Source organism: Rattus norvegicus, chromosome Y, assembly GCF_021556685.1.
Source record: "Rattus norvegicus strain SHRSP/BbbUtx chromosome Y, alternate assembly SHRSP_T2T, whole genome shotgun sequence".
NCBI lineage: Eukaryota > Metazoa > Chordata > Mammalia > Rodentia > Muridae > Rattus > Rattus norvegicus.
The window spans coordinates 69550646-69567529 of NC_141555.1; the positions used below are offsets into that span (position 1 = coordinate 69550646).

A 16884-nucleotide genomic window follows, 5' to 3' on the forward strand; every position below is an offset into this window, starting at 1 on the left:
ATGTGGTACATCTACACAATGGAATATTACTCAGCTATCAAAAACAACGAGTTTATGAAATTCATAGGCAAATGGTTGGAACTGGAAAATATCATCCTGAGTGAGCTAACCCAATCACAGAAAGACATACATGGTATGCACTCATTGATAAGTGGCTATTAGCCCAAATGCTTGAATTACCCTAGATCCCTAGAACAAACGAAACTCAAGACGGATGATCAAAATGTGAATGCTTCACTCCTTCTTTAAATGAGGAAAAAGAATACCCTTGGCAGGGAAGGGAGAGGCAAAGATTAAAACAGAGAATGAAGGAACACCCATTCAGAGCCTGCCCCACATGTGGCCCATACATATACAGCCACCCAATTAGACAAGATGGATGAAGCAAAGAAGTGCAGACCGACAGGAGCCGGATGTAGATCTCTCCTGAGAGACACAGCCAGAATACAGCAAATACAGAGGCGAATGCCAGCAGCAAACCACTGAACTGAGAATAGGTCCCCTATTGAAGGAATCAGAGAAAGAACTGGAAGAGCTTGAAGGGGCTCGAGACCCCAAAAGTACAACAATGCCAAGCAACCAGAGCTTCCAGGGACTAAGCCACTACCTAAAGACTATACATGGACTGACCCTGGACTCTGACCCCATAGGTAGCAATGAATATCCTAGTAAGAGCACCAGTGAAAGGGGAAGCCCTGGGTCCTGCTAAGACTGAACCCCCAGTGAACTAGTCTATGGGGGTAGGGCGGCAATGGGGGGAGGGTTGGGAGGGGCACACCCATAAGGAAGGGGAGGGGGGAGGGGGATGTTTGCCCGGAAACCAGGAAAGGGAATAACACTCAAAATGTATATAAGAAATACTCAAGTTAATAAAAAAAAATAAAAAAAACATATTTATTTTAGAATTCTCATATAGGATTCTTGAAGGATAGTTGAAATTTCCCATATAACCTACACATGATTTCCATATATTAACATGTTACATAATCATATGTAAATAATTAGGAGAATTTTACCTTTGGAAAAAGAAAGTACTTTTTTCCTTCCCAGCTCCCGCTCCCACAATGACAACTCTAAATCTAATTATTTATTAACAAATTCCTAAGCCACAAACTTTGGCTCAATCCCGGACTAACTTATTTAACCCATTCAATCTATTCTGTCTTCCACATGGTTATTTACTACGCTTTCATCCCCTTTCTTAGCATCTTCCTCAACATATCCTTTAGCATCTGCCGCAGCGTCCCTCTCTGTGTCTCCTATTATACACTATTTCCCAGAATCCTCTCTTCCTGCCACTCTTCTGCCTTCTATTTCCTGCCTCAGCTCATATGTTTTAGACTATTTTTTATTGGCAGGTTATGCTTAGAAGAGATTCTCTCTGCAAACCTTGGTGCATTAACATCAACTAAATGACACATTTTAAGTTCTCACTTTTATTTTTGTTCATGGGTCTTTTTTGTGTTATGTAATGTGGCTGCAGTACCTGCAAAGGCCAGAAGAGGGAGTGAGATCTCCCAGAGTCAGAGTCAGTTGTGAGGATGCTAAGGGTTCTGAGTAGCTGAGCCATCTCTCCAGCCCCTAAATGACACAATTTTGTCACAGTAAGGGGAAAACTGGATACTACTACTCCTATGCCTTCTCACACTGTAGATTCCAATCCTCACTGTATTTAGAAGCTAAGTGTCCTGTAAATGTATTAAAGTTTTTTTATTCCCACTTCAGGGGGTACCTATCCCTGCATTTCCCCTAGTCTTTGAAGGTTGTCAAGATATGAATGGCCCGTTTTCCAGGCTCTTTGCTTATGATCCACCTGTCTGGTCTACTGAGCCTCCGTACCCTATCCTGTAGGTCCTCGATCAGCAATGATCCCCTCACCCTTGTGGATTCATGCTTTTGAACACTGATTTACAATTTTTTTTGTGCAGCCGTAGGGAGGTTTGGCACCAACTGATTTCGTTCAGCCTGTGCTATTTAACAGATAAAGATCCGGTGAACTTTAAAATATTCATTTGAATAATTTAATTTTATATAGATAGTAATATGATCTGGTGTGGAATTCAAATATCTCGCCACCAAGGAACTGAATTTAGGACGTTGTGTAAATTTTTTTTTTTTTTTTTTTTTTGGTTCTTTTTTTCCGGAGCTGGGGATCGAACCCAGGGCCTTGCACTTCCTAGGCAAGCGCTCTACCACTGAGCTAAATCCCCAACCCCCGTTGTGTAAATTTTTAAAAACCATTCTCTGGTTTTAAATTTTGGGGTGTGCGTGTGCGTGTGCGTGTGCGTGTGTGTGTGTGTGTCTGTGTGTCTGTGTGTGTGTTCATGTGTTTCACTGTGACTAGGATCCCATCTACAAAATCTGCATAGATATTTCCCAGAATAGACGGGTGGAGACTCTGGAAGCTCTTCTCCCCCAACTGAGGAACTACTGGCAACTGATGACTACAGGGAAGAGGGCCCGTTTTCTTCATGGATTTGGCCCGTTTCAGCTGTCCATGCTCCCCTGGATGTTTGTATCCACCCCCACACATCTAGTCAGCACTAAATGGACTCAGCAGTTTATGTTAAAATGCAGATGGAATTCGCAGGGAGGAAAGGGGAGGGATTTGAAGGGAGGGGATGGGGATGGATTTGCTCAAACACATTATGTGTATGTACCAAGTTCTTAAGGAAAAAAAATAAAATGAAGTAAGTAAGTAAATAACTAAATAAATCTGCTCATTTGTGCACATCTGCATGGATTTATGTGTGTGTGGGAGAGGGTTGCAGCACCCTGCTCCAAGAGGATACCATGCAGTATCTTTATGTCTTTCTGCCATTTTCTTTTGATGCATTGTTGTGGTTTGAATACTCTTGGCGCATGGGAAGTGCCACTAGTAAGAGGTGTGGCCTTGTTGGAGAAAGTGTGTCACTATGTAGGCAGGCTCTGAGGGCTCCTAGTGTTCAAGCTCTGCCCAATGAGGAAGAGAGATGCTCTTCATGGCTGCTTGTGGCTGCGAGTCTCTTTCTGGGCTGCCTTTAGATTTAGATATAGAACACTCTCAACCACCATGTCTACCTGGACACTCCCATGTTTCCCACCATGATAATAACGGACTGAATCTCTGAAACTCTAAGCCAGCCCCAATTAAATATTTCCTTTATTAAGAGCTGCCTTTGTCATGGTTTCTCCCCACAGCAATGGAACCCTAACTATGACAGGTATTGTCTTTGCCTGATCCCAAACTCTCATATTTTCATCCGGCTGGAGCCAGCAGACCTTGGTGATTCTGTTCCCCCTCCCTGTCCCTGCGGTTACAGGTTTCCCCTGCCTCTTTCATGATGTCTGGGATCAGAGTTCAGGTCTGCTTAGGCAGCAAGCTGTTTCACCCACTGATCCTCCTCAGACCCATCCTGTGGTTTTTATGGCTTACAAGATGATTACGGTCAACATGCAAACACAAATTAGAGATGGCGAGAGTATCTTGATTTTACCTTGTTTCGGTATATTTGAGTTATTTCAGTGTCTTGATTTCACCTTGTTTCGGTATATTTGAGTTGTTTCAGTGTCTTGATATCACCTTGTTTCGGTATATTTGAGTTGTTTCAGTGTATTTGAATGATAGCTGAGGATTGGGAGACTTAGTGCGTGATGGGAAGGAGAAAGTGAGGATTCAAAGATCTATCGGATCCCTGCCACTTGCCCTTGCATTCAACATTTCATATTTAAAAAACAACAACAACCACCACAAACGACAATATTCAACAAGTCATGCATACAACAGACTGGCAGAGAAGACACTAAAGAGATTACATACTTGTAACCTCACTTTCTCCAATAAAGCCTAATGTATTGAGCTGATGGATTTTGTTTTCAAACCCTGATGATTAATCCCTAGATTGGAGCCCGATAACATTGTGATGAATGACACCGTGGTCGATGGGATAGGCACTATTTGTCTTAAAACTTGAAACTTATTCATAAAACTGTTAAATGGACAACAGGTAACTTTAATGAAATAAATACGGAAGTATTAGAAAAATAAACAGGAAGATGTGTGCTGTAGTTACTGTTCTATTGCTGTGAAGACACACCGTGATCAAACCAATTTTTGAAAGGAAACATTTAATTGCGGTCTTACAGTATCAGAGGGTGAGTCCATGGACCATCGTGGTAGACACCATGGCAGCAGGCTGGCAGGCAGGCAGGCATGGCTGGAGTAGTTCCTGAGAGCTCACATCCTGCTCGACAGATGAGAGAGAGACAGAGAGAGAGAGAGACAGAGAGAAAGAGAGAGAGAGAGAGAGAGAGAGAGACAGAGAGAGAGAGAGAGAGAGAGAGAGAGAGAGAGAGGGAGAGGGAGAGGGAGAGGGAGAGGGAGAGGGAGAGGGAGAGGGAGAGGGAGAGGGAGAGGGAGAGGGAGAGGGAGAGGGAGAGGGAGAGGGAGAGGGAGAGGGAGAGGGAGAGAGTGAAGCCTGGTGGGCTTTTGAAATCTCAAGGCCCCCACCTCCCATTGACACATCTCTTTTAACAAAAACACAATACCCAATCCTTTTTAAACAATCCACTAAGTGAAAACCAAACACATTCAAATATATGAAATTCTGAGGGTAACACTTATTCAAAATCCTAAAGTATGTTTTTTTTTCTTTTAAAAGAAATCAAGTAATGAGTGTCCATCCCATTTGGTAGTATTTTTTATCGTTACATTTCATTTCTCAGAGGTTAGCGTTATTTGCATAACAACTATCCAATCAAGCCTTAACTCTGGAATAAGCCAAAGGCATCATACCTCCCCCCTTTCTACTTGATTATCCACATAGGCATTAATTATCTGTACGGAAACATATTCCTTCATCCTGATTTAGTTCGAAGCATGGGGAGCTATTGATGTGCAATTAATTGCTATTCATAATGGGATAAAATGGAAGCAAACATGATTGAGTCTATTGTTGCTGGGAGCTGAAGATTTTCCTTCCATTTAATAAAACGTGAAAAATATGATTTTTAACGCAAGCTTAGAAACTGCAACAAAGCCTTTAGTTTATATTTTTTCATTATTTCCAGATCATTCTCTGTGATACACAGGAACATAGAGGAGGAGAACTGTCTGGAGTCACTGACACACACTCAACAAAGGATTTGTTTGCACAATAAGGAGATATATCCTGTCCTCTGAGAGTTGGCCCCAGGACTCTCAATGATCTAAAAGTCCTCAGGTTCCTTGGCTAAAATGAGACTGCATTTGCATATAACCTATGCAAGCCTCTTGAATACTATAGTCATATTTATGTGTCTGTATGTGTGCATGTGTGCATAGAAACATGTTAGTTCAGAGGCTGGGGGTGGGTAGAGCGTGTTCTGCTCCTTCACTACCTACTGTAATCCCTTGTGACAGGGTCCCCTGCTGAACCTGAGGTGAGGCTCACTGTCAGGAAGCCCCGGTCATCCTCCTGTTCCCATACCAAGCACTGGTATTTGCATGTGTGACCACACATTTGGCTTTACCCTTCTGCTGTCATTCCAGATCTTCCTACATTTTAAATAATCTCTGAATTGCTTTTGTACTTAATGAAATGAAATCATGTGGGACTGTTATTTAGGAGATGACAAGAAAAATGGTTTGTATGTGTTCAGTGCAGATTTAGTATTTTAAAAACCACTTTTGTTAGTTCCTGGAGAACTTTGTACATTATATATTGGTAGAATTTACTTCTCACATCTCTTCCTAACTCCTCCCAGATCCATCCCGACCTAATCCCTTCGCCCAACTTCAAGCTCTCTTTCTGCCCTCTGTAATAACCCACTCAAGTCATTTATGCTGCCCATAAATCATGGGCATTGGGCAAGCCACTGGAGCCTGTGCAGCTTATCACCAGCTACATCTTTGTAAAAAACTGACTCTCCCTTTCCTATCAGCTAGGGCTGGGGGATAGTGGTCCTGTTGTGTATAGAAGGCACTGCTTTGTTCTGGTTCTTGCTGACATCTGCATATTATATTTCAACTCTCCCTTCCGTGAGGGTTCCTAAGACTCAACTCCTTCCCTTTTTCCCTCTATCTGTGAGTCTGTATATATGCGTGTTTGTCTATATTATAGATGTCCCATTTTACATTCAAGAAAACACATGGTGGGGGGCGTCTTTTCAATTGATTCTGAAGGTATCTCACCCCAGACAAAATGCTGTAATGCAGACAGGGTGTAGCTCAGTAACAGAAAGAAATAGGAAATATTGAGAAATCTACCCAGTTGTTGCTAGTGTGAGGTGAAGTTTAAACCTCTGACACAACCTTCTGGCCCTACCCTATGGGTTTAAGATACACATTGTCCCAGTTCAATGTTCAAAGTTGGGACTATGAAAAGCCATTGGACCCTGTGGGCTGTAATTAATGAGTTCATCTGTTGATGGATATGTATGAATGTGGTGGGAAACTAGGAGAAAGGAAATTAAGTGACTTGGTCATTTGGGATATGTCTTGGAGGGTGTTTTTTTGTCCTTGGTCTCTTCCTGTGTTGGTGCTTCTTGGATGCCAGTGAGGTTAGCAGTTGAGCTCTATAGTGCCCCTTTCATGGTCATGTGTCCATGGACTGAAACCTATGAAACCATGAACCAAAATGAGTTTGTTTACTATATGAGTTGCTGGGCAACTTGTAAGAGTGATGAATGTGATTAACATGAAAGTGGCCAAAAGTGATGCTGACCTTACCAGGTCAGGTCCGGATTTGGTGTAGGAGGACCCAAGACTTAATCCTTTAAACACTTTGTCTGGAGGCTGCACACTAAGAGAAGTCCCAATGTTTCCCAAGTGGTTTTATCCAGACAATTCTGCCAATGTATCAGTTGTCTTAGCAAATCAAGTGCCTTGCTGCTTCCCGCTCTGGTCCTTCTCCTGACTTCAATTCTGTGTTTTTAATAGACTTTGATATCATATGAACTAGTGGGAAATGAGTATTAAAAAAAGGAAGGAAGCTATAAATTTTGCTTTAAAATCATTAAATTACACACTTAAAATAAATGGATTTTTTAAGTATGTAAATTATACTTCAATAAAGCTGCAAAAAAGGTTTGGTCAACTGTGATGCTTGTTATGTGATTTGCTATTTGTCATAGTTCCTGTGACTTTGCTCTTTCTAGTAGTGGGTTTCATTACAGATGACTCAGACACCAGTGTAACCATGCAGCGAGAACACTCCGTTCTGTCAGGGAAAAAAAATCAAGTCAAATTCATTGGCTTTCTTGATGAGGGTTTTTCTGGTCACAGCTGAGTTGGTTGGAAGTTGGACAGCTATTGGCTGAGAGGAAAGATGGAGAGAGCACAATGTTTATAGGGATAACTAAAGGTTGTGCTCACGAAATGAGTTGAGTTTCACGGAGAGCAATTGCAGAAGCTCTAGCGACTGATGGAGCTGGGGCCTAGGACCCTTGCAACACTGCCATTATATGTTTTGTGATGTAACGGCTGAGTGTGAGATAAGGCTAGATGAAGTCGAAAAATTTTGGTTACTTTGGAAACTCACTTGTCTCACAGGATATTTTTCTAGAAGCTATGTTAGGAGAGGATGTTTTGCAGAAGCAGACACATGAGAAGGCATGTGATATTTCGCTGGAGAACATGCTTGAAGGGGGACAGGATGTTTATGGAGAACATAAATGTAATCCAACAGAGAGGGAGAGGACATTTTTACATTGCTACACCTTGCAAGGCTTCGATGGTCTTTGCTGGTCTTTGTTCCATAATGAGAAACACCCAAAAGGACCTGTGCTATACGGGCTGCTTCTGGCTGCTTCTGCTGCTTCTTGTTGGTTTGTTAGAGCCTTGTAGTCTCTTCCAGATCAAGGCACTGCTACTGATTTGTGTTTTGCGTTTGCTATTGGACCATACTGCACAATGAAGATTGGAGTTGCCCCAAAGAATTACTTCTAAATAGGTCCAAAACTCTCTCCCTTTTCCTATCAACTTTCTCTCTCTGCTACCTCTGGTTAGTGGGCTTGAAGGGTGGTTAAAGTGTTTAAGAACCCTAAATAAAGTAGGTTTTGAAAAAATCTAAGCCTACAGATAGTCATGGGTTTTGAGAAAGGGCTATGTCTCCTGCTGAGAGGAGATGATATGTTTTGACTTTTTGGTACTGTGGTCTACTGTGACCCATTAAATGGCCAGTGACTGACAGTCTTCCAGTAAGTGTAACACACACTAAAATGCTTTTGCTTGGCGTTGGGAGCTGTAGAATGTATTACTTTCTTGTCAAATACCCTCGAATATTCATGTTGGTGACAGTAGTTACTCTTCAGTTCTGCCATACAGGGAAGTGGGTCTATACACTGAGAGAAGAGAGTGGCTGGTGGTGAGTATGTAACATGGAGTAAGAGAAACATTAAGGTGCTGGGTCTCTCACTCTTTTTTTTTTTTTCTCAACTTGACAATTTGGAGTCAACTGAGAAGAGAGAACAATTCAAGAACTGCCTCCATTAGATTAGTCTTTGGGTAAGTCTATGGAACATTTTCTTGATTAATGATTGTTGTGGAAGGGCCCAACATCAGTAGTTATGTATATAAAGAAAAGCCTTTTAGGCTGTAAGAAAAAGTAAGGGAGCAAGCCATGGGGAGTGTGGTGTTTTGAATAAGAAAGGCTCCCACAGTCATATATTTGAATATATAGGTAAAAGGGAGTGACAGTATTTTCAAGGATTAGAAGGATTAAGAGGTGTGGCCTCATTGGAGGAAGTGGGTGTGTCGACAAGGTTGGAGTTTGAGTTTTCAAGAGCCCCATGCTTTGCAAGAGTTTCTCTTTCTCTCTCTCTCTCTCTCTCTCTCTCTCTCTCTCTCTCTCTCTCTCTCTCTCTCTCTGCTTACAGAGCAGTAGCTCTCTATTGCTCCAGTGTTATGCTCCCTGCCATGATGATGGAACAGGCTTCTGAAACTGTAACTAGCCTCCAATTACTTGCTTTCATTTACACTAGTAGCCTTGACCATGGTATCTCTTCACCGCAAGAGAACAATGACTGAGACAGGGAGCAATCCAACAAGCAGTGGTCCTTGTTACCGCTTCAAGCTCCTGTTCTTGTTTCCCTCAGTGAATTTCTGTAACCTGTAAGGCAAATAACCCTTTCCTCCCCAAGTTAGTTTTGATCATGGCATTCATCAGGGAGAGAAGGAAGAAACTAGAACTTCACAGGTCAGTACATGAGCAAGTCTTACCTTTAAATTAAAACAAAGTGTCTATATGTTTCTATTTGTGGTTATGAGGTAAACATCTGTTGCTCTACTAGACACACTGTTTCTATAAGAAATTGTCTTACTTAGGGTTTCTATGGTTGTAAGGAAACACCGTGACCAAAGTGCAAGTTAGGGAGTAAAAGGTTTATTCAGCATACACTTCTTCATTGCTGCTCATCACCAAAGGAAATTGGGAAAGGAACTCAAACAGGACGGGATCCTGGAGGCAGGAACTGAGGCAGAGTTTATGGAGTGGCACTGCTTACTGTCTTGGTACTCGTGTCTTGCTTAGCTTGCTTTCTTATAGAACCCAGGATCACCAGCCTAGGAATGGTGCCCCTCACAGTGGGCTTAACCCTCCCCCACCAAACACTAAGAAAATGCCCTACAGCTGGATCTTATGGAGGCATTTTCTCAACTGAGGCAACCTCTTCTCTGATGACTCTAGCTTGTGTCGGATTGGCATAAAATCAGGGTGGTGGTTAGAATGTGATTGTCCCATGGGAAATGTAGCACAAGTAGGAGGTGTGGCCTTGTGGGAGTAGGTGTGGCCTTGTTGGAGGAAGCATATCACTGTGGGGGTGATATGCTTCTTCTCCAACACCATGTCTGCTAGAGGATTCTATGCTTCCTGCCTTGATGAAAATAGACTGAACTTCTGAACCTGTAATCCAGCCCTAATTAAATGTTGTCCCTTATAAGTTGCCTTGGTCATGATGTCTTTTTGCAGCAATGAAACCGTCAGACAACCAGCCAGTATAAAAACCACCAAATAGCAGAATTAATTAAAAAAAAGAAAGTATTTTCAAGTCGTGCAGTGAGAAACTTATTATTGAGAGAAGAAACAGCAATGGATGAGTCCAAGACAAGGTTGCCTTGAAATACATTCTTGGAGTTTAGATGTGGTTCAAGGAGACCCCACAGAGTGCACAGGGGATTCTCAGCAGGAGAGAGCTACAAGGTCAGGAACCACAAAGCCTTTTAAAGTCATGGCAAATAGCATAGGAAAGAGCTCAGCACCTCTGTATTGGAGGCACTGTCAAGAGTTTTCTGAGGATAAGCTTAAGTGTGGGTAAAAGACTGAAACTTCCTGGGGCTAGATAGGTAACAGGGCCCACAGGTGTGGAGGAAGCCATCCAGTCATAGGAGAGTCAGGGAAGACAAGCCAGTGCAGGAGCTCTTTGTGGTCTTCTAGGGGCATTGAGCAGAGACCTCCAAAAATATTACAGGATGCAACAGAAGCAAACAGTGCTCAGGGAAGCTAAATACAGGATCCATGTAACACCTGACAGAAGCTTACGGCATCCTCATCTTCTCTTCTAAATTACTTTTTACTGATCATACAAATAATGGGCTTTATGATACTTTCAGGAATCGATAGATATAAACTTAGTTTGGCATTCACTACTCTTGAGTTATCCTCGTCAAAATGTCCTCGGGGAAGCCTCCACCTCACATCCACCTTCTGTAGTGATGGCTTGGTTGTTCTTTAAGGAACCAAAGAGACCAATATGGATGCGGCCCAATTTCAACTCATTCTAGACCCTTTCTGTTCTTCCTGGGTCTCCTGCTTCACTTTTTGAGAACTCCATCTTGGAATTCCTTCGTCCCTCAGTGTCCTCTACTCCTTCATGTGTTCTTTAGTCTTTCTTCCACATCATCATCAATTTAATCTTTCTTACCCTCATCCTTGTCTCTTCTCTGCATATGAAGGTTGGATTTATTTAAAAAGATGACTTAAGGGCCCGGAGAGATGACCAATTGTTCAAGAGCTGGTCTGCTTTGAAAGAGGACCTGGATTTTGTTCTTTGAGCTCATGTCCAATGGGCCCCAACCACCTTTAATTCGAGCTCCAGGGGACCTGACTATTCTTGTCTCTGTGGTCTCCTCTATTCATGCCCTGCCCCCACCCACATGATTAAAAATAATACATCTACAGATGAGAAACAGGATTCATTAGGTTTTGTTAGTCAAACTAAACCTGCTCTTCTCTGATTCTGATTCTGCTTGGATCAGTTTATTGGGTTTCCCTGTGAGTTCCAAGACCAACTCCCTGTTACCTGCCTCTCTTTCCCCAACAGTCTGTTTTTCCCTCAAACTTCACCTCAGAGAGTCTATCTATTTTTGGCCCCTCTCCACTGCTTCCTAAACATCCATCTTTTTTTTCCCGTGCCATCCCTGCTCCTCTAAGCCTCATCTCCACTTTTTTTCTCTCTCTAAAAACCAGAACAGCTCAGTCCTGTTAGTTTTAGCCTTGTGACATTAGACTTACTGTTCACAGCGTTGACTTTTCTGGCTTCCTCTAGATGTTCCATCCACCAAAGCCCGTCTCCTCCACCAAAGTGGTCAGACACAACATGTCACATCACACATTTTAATTTTTAGAGCAAAAACAAATTCCACTGGAAAAGATACTGGAGTTGTCAAAGGCCCTTGGGTATCTGAAACAAAGAAAAACAAACATTTTCCCCCAATCCAATAAATTACCCATCTATGTGCCCCACACTTTGTGAATTTCACCTTAACTGATCTTTTCCACCAGATTATAGACGTAGATGTGGACGTCGCCATCAAACTTGATGAAGTACACAGAAGGCTTGGCTAGAACTTGGTAAATGACTTTGCCTATCTTTTTGGACCCGTCGCTTCTGGTGTAATGCACACTTTGACCTGTTAAGATGTCGCTGTCAGTGTCTGACTTCACCTCTGCTGGAGGAGTCTCTGGAATGATACGGAGGTTACCTTCTGCGTAATCCTCCAGGAGTTGGTAGATGTATAGAACTGGATCTTTCTCATAGGTGATATAAAACCAGTCCTTCATGATTGGCACCTGGGCTAGGACCAACCCCCTCCAGTTGTCCTTAGAGCCATGTTTGTTCTCAAATTTATGCTCCACAGCTCGGCCAACCATGGCACTTGCGAGATGGGCATCTTTCACTTGAGGAAACACTACTTTGTGAGGCAAGACCTTAAGCTTTAAAATCCTCTCATCGCTGTAAAGTTCAAGTGCATAAACACAGTCAATCCCGTCATACTTGACCAGATAGAGAGAGGGATTTGTTGGCAGTTGATCTAGAACGATGGCCTTCCATTGTGTGATGGGCTCATCACCTTCCTTCCATCCATGAGAAATTCTGCAGCCCACAATGTTCCCCAGGGCCTGGCGAGAAGGCCTTCTCCTCCGCTTCTGGAAGGATGGTGTGCTCATCCTCTTCAGAGACATCCTCTTCTTCATGGCTGTAGACCTAGTGTGGTAGGCCATGGCACTCCTGGTCCACTCTCTTGTGGCTATCGTTCTGTGTTCAGGATTCATACTTGCCCATGGCCAGGGTTTGAAGAGCTTGCCTGCTTAAACCATACACAATGCTGTTGCCTCTGTCATATGAGTGCCTGCAAGAACAATTTGGTTGGGGTGAGGGAGCACTGGACCAAGGCTCTTGTCTAACAGAACTTTGGAGGGGGTGAGGAAGGTGATGGTAAACAGGTTTGAGCATCTGAATCTAATTCTGTCATAATCAGAAGCTCATACTAGGGCTGAGCAATGGTGGAGCACACCTTTAATTCCAGCACTTAAGAAGCAGAGGGAGGAAGACCTCTGTGAGATCAAGGCCAGCCTGGTCTACAGAGTTAGTTCCAGGATAGCCAAAGCTACCCACAGAAAAACCCTGTCTCAAAAATCAAAATCTAAAGTTCAAAGGGAAATGAACAAATGGTTTTCTACAGCTCAGAATAACATATTCAGTCACATTTCTTGGGCCCATGGCACTTTGCCTCTGCTGCGGAACCTCTCATTGAATGGCTAGGTCAGTGTGGGATTAAGTATCCCTGTCCCTCACTTTAAACAAGCAGAACAGAAAAAGGATAACAAAGGACGGAGAAGGGTGGCCACACCCCTCTTATACGCTCTAACTGTGAGCTATGTGGCAACATCCACAACTATCTGCCCAGAGACACAGCACATCAGTCCACTGGCTTTCTGTATTGTGCATCCAGACCCAGCCCCAGGTTTATTCCGCGAAGCTGTTGCATCTTCGACCGCAACAAGATTCTTTTGTCTAGGCAACAACAGCCATTTAGAAATAAAGTCTCCTGCGGTTGGGATTTAGCTCAGTGGAAGAGTACTTGCCTAGCAAGCACAAGGCCCTGGGTTCGGTCCTCAGCTACGAAAAAAAAAAAAAAAAAACATCAAAAAAGAAATATTATCTCCTAAAATGTACATTCACAGAGAGGAGCTTTGGCATTTTAGTAGAATTATGAATTAGATATTGTTAGCAAAGGATAATAAACTCCGGAGACTGACTAGCCTAGACCATCCGCCTAGCTCTCAAACATGGAAGACATCAGAACATACGGTTACTCGCTGTACGAGGGAAAACTATTAGCTTTCTGGGCTACAAGGGTCCCAGTTATCTTCATAAACGTATTTACCGAAAGAAAATGTCCTAGTCGTCCAGATTCTGTCTTCTGAAATCGGTCAGGCACCAAAAGCCTGTTGAACAATTGTGGGGTTCAGGAGCTGAACTGGCTTTCACACACCGCTGGGAAGATAGTGAACCCACCTTCAAGGTGTCAAGCGCCCCCAAGTGGAAGAGATGCGCAACCTCCGCCCTGTGTCTGTGACATCATCCAGGCTCTGCTTATGTCATAGAAGCCCACTCAGGCCAGTTCGTTCCCTAGTTACGCTTAGAAACTTCCAGCATCTAGGTTTTAGCATCTCATGTAGACTCCTGGAGACCAAAATAAAGTCCCCACCCAAATATTCTGATGACTCGAGACACAATCTACCCAAGTAGATCTTTTCATGCATTTTTTTTTTCTGAAAAAGTCTTTGGTTTCTGAGTCACCAACATTCTTGGTGGTTATTTTCCCAGCTTCTAACTTTTCTTTGGTTATCTTTAAGCCATTCTCCGTATCAGACGTATTGCTAGCCTCTCTTTCTCCGAGGCAGCCCACTGGATAGCACACCAAAATTAGCTTTATCAAAACCCACATTTAGAGGAGGGCCATTTTTATTCAAACAAAGGTGGAATTTTTACAGGATTAAATACCTTGTATTGAAGTCAATGGCAATCATTAATTATGAATTCTTTGAAAAGAGGGAGGAAAAATTAGCTCCTGGACCTGCTTCCAAAGCTGGGATAAACTGAAGACAAACCCGATATCGACCAGTCATATTTTAAATGTCTTTAAAGTTTACCTGCACTTCTGGTTACAAGGAATTTATTAGATCAAATGCAGTAAAACAGGATGAAATAGATGAGGTAATTTTGTTTTTGAAATATGGGTAGACAGAATAGTGGAAGCAGGTAAGTATGGAATTTACCTGTAAATTAAAGGGCACTTTAATTGTTTGTGTCACATAGTTCTTCAGATCTTCAAAAGGATTCTTTTCAGAACCCTGCCCTGTCCCCACTACATTCTGACCATCCCTTCCCTCTTCCCAATAATTCCCTTCCACTATAACATTATAATTTTTTAAATGTACTTAGAGCTTAACTTATGGCAGCTTTTTAAAATCTGTCCACTTTTCTAAGTCTTCTTTTTCTAGTCTTCTTTTTCTCTCTTCTATCTTAATTTTAAGCACGTTTTCCTTCACATTTTTGTGTTTTACTCTCTCTCTATGCTCTTCTGACTCCTCTGCTATTTTATGACTGTTGGTCCACTATGTGGCTGACGTCATTGTGGGGTTAATTCAAATGGCATGATTTTCCCCAATTTCTCCCCTTCATCTTACTTCTCTAGGCACCTGCTGATATTTATAGCCTTCGGGATTTTTTTAAGCCTGGAAAGCACACAAACACACACTTACATACACACACAAACACACATACATGCACACACAAACACACACACACACAAACATACACATATACACACTCAAACATTCAAATACAGAGAGAGAGAGAGAGACAGAAACAGTGATAGTTACAGAGAGAGACAGAGTGCCCATGAGAAAACATGTAATATCATCTTTCTAAGAACAATAAACAGAGCCAACTTTCAAAAAAGCGAAGAACAAGTAGGCAACAAGAAGAATAATCTCATCATAGCCATCAACTTGAGGAGGAAAGAGTTTGTCTCACTCAAGGCTTCTAGGTACCTGTCTGTTACTGAGCGAAGTTGGGGCAGGAACTCATGCAGGACTCTAGAGGCAGGAAAGGAAGCAGAGACAACTTAGAAATGCTGAGTACTGGATTGGTATCCATGACCTACTCAGCTTTCTCTCCTTCTCATACTACCCAGGGCCACCTTCATGGGGGATGACAGTACCCATAGTGGCCTAGACCCTTCCACATCAAACATAAAAAAAAAAAATCCTTACTGATGTGGCCAAATGCAAATCTGATGGAGGCAATTCTTCAGCTGAGGCTCCATCTTCCCAGGTTGAGTCAAACTGACAATAAAAACTAACCAGGACCAATGCATATCCATTTTGATTGCCACACTGTGTGAAATAAACAAGCCATTCGAATAACCTTAGCTGTTGATCACTGGATGAATGGCTTAAAAAATGTGACATACATTGATGTGGTTTTCATCTATGTGTAACAGGAAAGGGTTTTGTTCTCAGAAAAACGGATTGAACTGTAAAATACAATATGTTGTGTGAACGAAGCCAGAGTCAAACAGACGGTTGTGAAATTTATATTTTAATAAGGGATATTAAGTGAAAGGGGGCATTTAAGTATAGAAAGGGGAACAGCCGGGTGTGTGTGTGTGTGTGTGTGTGTGTGTGTGTGTGTGTGTTTGTGTGTGTGCAGGTGGAAATGGAGGTGAGTGGTGAGGATGAAGTTAGCTAATATACAGTATAAACTGGTACAAGGAGTCACAAGTAAGCCCACTGACTTGTTCATTTAAAGCACACAGCTATATGAGAACTAAGTGTAAAACAATGTTTTGAATAAATTGGGGGTTTATAGCTTAGAGATACCATAAATTTTATTCATATTTTCCTTCCCACAGGTGGCTCTTTCTTTTTCGAGCTTGATACTGGTGACAGGATATGCCAATGAGCTTTGGTGTCTGTACCTCATTAATCACCCGGAATTCAGGTAATTCAGTGAGGCTACCGTGGGGAAGGAGATAGTTAGAGATCTTAAGGGTACACGACGTGGGAAGAATAATGCCCACACCCACTATAGATATCCAAATATTCACTCTCATCTCTGGTTTGAATGTGTTCGCCCAAAAGAAATTTTCTGAAGATTAATCCCCAGTGGGAATGTAGTTGTGAAGAATTGATTAGGTCAAGAGGGATGTGACCAACAAATAAAGATCCATTAATGATGCTATTGTGGAAAAATGTTAAATTATGAAAGGGAGTTTGGCTCCCTCTCTTGTCTTCCTACCCATTGGATCCCTTCTGTGATGACAACATCCCACAAGAACTCCTTCCTGTTCTGATGGTCTCTTCATTTTGGATTTATAGGCTTCTGAATCAGAATAATACAGAATTTGCGTCATTATAGACTAGCCAATTGGTGCCATTCTGTTTGACCATACAAGCATGAACATGCCTCAGAATTGTGAGCAGCCGGGTCATATGGGAAATCGAAGCTTGCAGAGAGGACTAGGTTGTTAGTGCTGACTGAAGACAAGATGGGTTCAGGGTTAGCGCGTGTGCTCTTCATGAAAGAAACAGCACAGAGGAAGAGTGTAGATTGTAAAGATGCAGCTTGGGCGGCAAT

The 16884-nt window shown here is 42.4% G+C and overlaps 1 protein-coding gene across 1 annotated transcript; it reads right to left on the reverse strand.

Moving 5' to 3' along the window:
* Nucleotides 1-11556: 11556 nt before the first annotated feature.
* LOC134484257 (Y-linked testis-specific protein 1-like) lies at nt 11557-13759 on the reverse strand. Its single transcript, NM_001447558.1, is given in 3 exon segments — nt 11557-11637; nt 11717-12586; nt 13625-13759. A coding segment is annotated over 1 exon segment (792 nt). The 5' UTR covers nt 12510-12586; nt 13625-13759; the 3' UTR covers nt 11557-11637; nt 11717.
* Nucleotides 13760-16884: the final 3125 nt, after the last annotated feature.